Source organism: Mustelus asterias, chromosome 9 (assembly GCF_964213995.1).
Source record: "Mustelus asterias chromosome 9, sMusAst1.hap1.1, whole genome shotgun sequence".
Lineage (NCBI taxonomy): Eukaryota > Metazoa > Chordata > Chondrichthyes > Carcharhiniformes > Triakidae > Mustelus > Mustelus asterias.
In genome coordinates, this window is record NC_135809.1 from 47,919,088 (window position 1) to 47,923,157 (window position 4,070).

Below are 4,070 nucleotides of genomic sequence, written 5' to 3' on the forward strand. Positions count from 1 at the left end.
GGACGAAATAGATCCAAATAAATACATTATACTTTTTTTCTACATCTCTTCGAGCCTGAGATGAAGCGAGTTCTTTTCCCAAACTGTATCAGATAAAAGGCCTTCGAGTCGCATCAATCTCCATGTCCGAGTCTTTATTCATTTTTGTATATATAATAGAAATCTGCATGCAAACTGTACTTAGCGTTTAGATATGTGTGTATATATATATATATATATATATATCGATGTTGGCGTGTGTCCGCCGGTCTCGTGATTATTTCCGAAGCTGTTCCTCCATGGACATGTCTGCCACTGAGGAACGGGATCCCGGGCAGTTGTCGTGTAACTTCCTGACGTGTTTTTTCAGATCAAAGTTCCGGCAGAAGCCCTTGCCACAAGCGGAGCAGGTGAAGGGCTTCTTGTCGTTATGTGTGTGCATGTGGAAGGTCAGGTTATAAATCTGGTGAAAAGCCTTGTTGCAGATGCTGCACTTAAACTGTTTCTCCCCGCTGTGAGTTAGTTTGTGGTTCTTGTAGTTACCTGAAAACGATGCAAGACGAGGAGTTAAAGAGAACAGGCAGAACAAAAAAAAAATAACCCCTGTAAGTTAACGATTGACTTTGGCTGGATTCTGGACCATGTGAGGATGAATGAATGCTTCACGAAACAGTGAAAAGTGTCAGCACCTTCTTCCAAACTAGAAATATTTCCCAATAAATTATTCCTAAAAGAAGTCGTTTTAGGATAGGCGAATTAACTTTTGTGGACTCACGCATGTCATTTCAAATCATTCGTATGGAAACTTATGTAGATATTAAACAAAGATGAATTCATTCCGCTGACATTAGAAACTCTCTGTCTCGTTTCGTGGTGATTCCCACCAAGTTCCCCCAAAGTCCTACCTTTTTGGTGAAACCCTTTCCCACAGAACTCGCAGACAAAGGGTTTATAACCAGCGTGTATTCTGGTATGGGTGTTGAGTGTGGAACTCCTGTTAAACGCTTTTCCACACTGGTTGCATTTGTGAGGTTTCTCCTGCCGATTGATGGAAAATGGAAAATTCACTAAATGTATCAGCGGCGTCTAAGCAACACGTTTACACAAAGCTTTCCATTTCCCAAGCAGTGAATCTGCTTAATCTGAGCCAAACTCTCTTTTAATATGTATATATATATCACAGTCAGCTGAAAATAGGACCCCCCCCCCCCTCCAGCGAACGCTCACTAAACAAAATATATCACCCACTCCAGAAATAATGGTCCGTAATCATTTCCCACATCACAAGGAGGGAATAGCCAGTGTGGGAGCTTAATCTCCTCAACCCATTACCCTGCTCAGATGCACACAGAGAGTGGGGGTGGGGTGAGGGGGTGGGGGGAAGACTCTCCAGGAACACAGAGAGGGGGAAAGACAGCACATGGAGAGAGAAGACATTGAGAGGTTTACAAATAGAATGGACAGCCTGCTCCCCTCTACCCACGTTCAGACTGCCCCTGCCCTTCTACTCACGTTCAGTCTGCCCCCCTGCCCTTCTACCCACGTTCAGTCTGCTCCCCTGCCCCTCTACTCACGTTGTCTGCCCCTCTACCCACGTTCAGTCTGCCCCCTGTCCCTCTACCCACGTTCAGACTGCCCCCTCCCACACCAACCCCCCTCCACCCCCCCACCCCGTCCATGTACCGTCTCCCCTTCTTTGTTTCCCTGAGGATTATCCCCTCTATCCACATCTCCGTTTCTACAAGTTAACCATTGCACAATTCATGGACACACAGACCTTTTTCATGTTCAGGACGTTGTGTGTGTCCCCCCCCCCCCCCCCTCCCATTCCCATTGTAAACTTCGTCACCCCGGTGTGAAGCAGCGGGTTCCACTTCATTCGCCATATTTTTCTTACACCGGATGCTTGAACTCTTTCCCCGACCCTCAGGGCTCTCAAGCCCAGACTTCACCAGCACATTGGCTCCAAAGGGCTCCAGCAGTTTTGGACTCGCTCTCGGCTGTGGCGTTCCTCGGGGGGGTTCCAGTGAACTGAGTCTGGGTGGGAAGAAGCGGCTGCGAGCAGACAGACATACCTGTGTGTGAATGATCTTGTGTCGGCACAGGGTGCTGGCCTGGCGAAAACCTTTGCCGCAGACTTTACAAACGAAAGGTCGGGCTCCAGTGTGAACCGGCATATGACGGGTTAAATTATAATGTGCGTTAAATACCTAAAAACACAAAATGAGAGAGGGAAGGGAGGGGGGGGGAGTGGGGACGAGAGGAATTAGATTCTCATGAATTGACACACTGAAAACTCCTCAAATGTCTAGATGAGATTAGCGGGGGGGAGCAGCAATTGGAAGTAGAAACTTGCCTTTCCACAAACTTCACAGGTGAACACTTTGGGCTTGCTGCTGGGCGAGTTGCTGTTGAGTTTGCAGGATTGTTTCAGGACCAGTTTCTCCGAGAGGAACTGCGCGCTCTCTTTCACATAGTGCTGAATCTCAGCCGGGGACAGCTCCTTGAAAGGCGCCGGGTACCTGTCCGCGGAGGGCTGCAGCAACACCTTGTTCCTGTCGGCGAGGAAGGCTTTCTGCTGGAGGGCCAGCGGGGAGCCCAGCAGGTAGGAGGCCATCGGGTGCACGTTGAAGATGGTGGCCGGCGGAGGGCACGGGCCGTCGCCGCAGTTGAGGTAGCACAGAGCCCCCATGGCATGGAAGGAGGACTGGTTAACCACTCGCGGCCGGATCAGCCGGTACTGCTCCAGCGGCGGCGACAGGTTCGACGCGTCCACTTTGGCTGACGGCACGCCGCAGTTCACCAAGTGGGTGCAGTCGTAGGAAGTCTCCAAGTGGCTTTTGCGGAGCTCTGCGCCGGCCAGTGCAACTTTGGAGCTGCTCTCGTAACCCAGGGGCAGCAGTGGGATCATACAGGGCACAGAAGAGTTCAGGTGGAACACGTGTTTGGGCTCGCCCTTGCTCACCGATCCTTGCAGCAGGTTTGGGTAAGGGGCACACTTTGGTTCTGGAGTCCTGGCCATTATTCGCTCAATGGAGAAAGCCAAGGGTTTAGAAGTGCTGACCATACCGTCCCCAGTATGCCGACTCTCTCTCCCAGTAGAAGTGGCTCCAAGGATCTTATCTGCGCGGTAGCGGTGAGAGTAAGTGTTGTCCATATCTGTTTGTATGCTAAAGATCTACTTGCTCTTTTTGTGGTGTGTGTGTGTGACGCCCCTTTTCTCCGTGTTGCAGATTTGGACGGAAATAGACACAACATTAGCACACTGCAGCCTGTGTGACACTCAGCGACCAATCCTACCAAGCAGTGCCCATTACAAGGTGTTGTGCCAATAACGCTCCATACATCTCGCTCATGTTCCCATCTGGAGATGAGCTGATAAAGTCACTAATTCACTTGCAGCAGTCCGCAATCAAAGTTTTTATTTGTGTCTTTTTCCTTAGTGGGCTGGCGTTCCGCTTTACTCGTCACTGGCGAACAGACTCTCGCCCGCCCAGGAAAAGAGACACCTCCCCCACCCCCACCCCCAACACACACACGCTCTCACACACTCTCTCTCACACTCACTCAAACACACACACTCTCTCTCTCACACACACACATACACAAACACACACATTCACACTCTCTCTCTCACACACACACACACACACACACTCACTCAAACACACACACACACATACACAAACACACACACTCACACACACATTCACTCGCACACAAACACACACTCACACATACACACACACTCACACATTTACTCACTCTCACACATACACACAAACACTCACGCACATACAAACACACATACACACACACAAACACAGTCACGCAAATAAACACACACACACGCACACACTTCCACACACACACGCTCACTCGCACACACGCACGCACTCTGACATTCACACACACTCTCTCACACACACAGGAAATACTAGTCAATAACTTCATTTTCCATTTGGGTCAGAGCACTTTGACACGCCCTTTTCAGCAGACCATTTGTCAGCAAAAAGGCAGCAGCACAAACACCTGGAAACTAAGTGCCAGGTGAATTCTTTCCGAACACAACTTACAATCTCGAAGTAAAA

The 4,070-nt window shown here is 49.5% G+C and overlaps 1 protein-coding gene across 1 annotated transcript; it reads right to left on the minus strand.

Annotated features, from left to right (window-relative positions):
- Positions 1-256: 256 nt before the first annotated feature.
- Positions 257-3,046, minus strand: fezf1 (FEZ family zinc finger 1). Its single transcript, XM_078221342.1, has 4 exons — positions 2,336-3,046; positions 2,055-2,189; positions 885-1,017; positions 257-522 (listed from the first exon to the last, which is right to left on the minus strand). The coding sequence occupies exons 1-4, from the start codon at positions 3,044-3,046 to the stop codon at positions 257-259; spliced, it is 1,245 nt and encodes a 414-aa protein (XP_078077468.1).
- Positions 3,047-4,070: the final 1,024 nt, after the last annotated feature.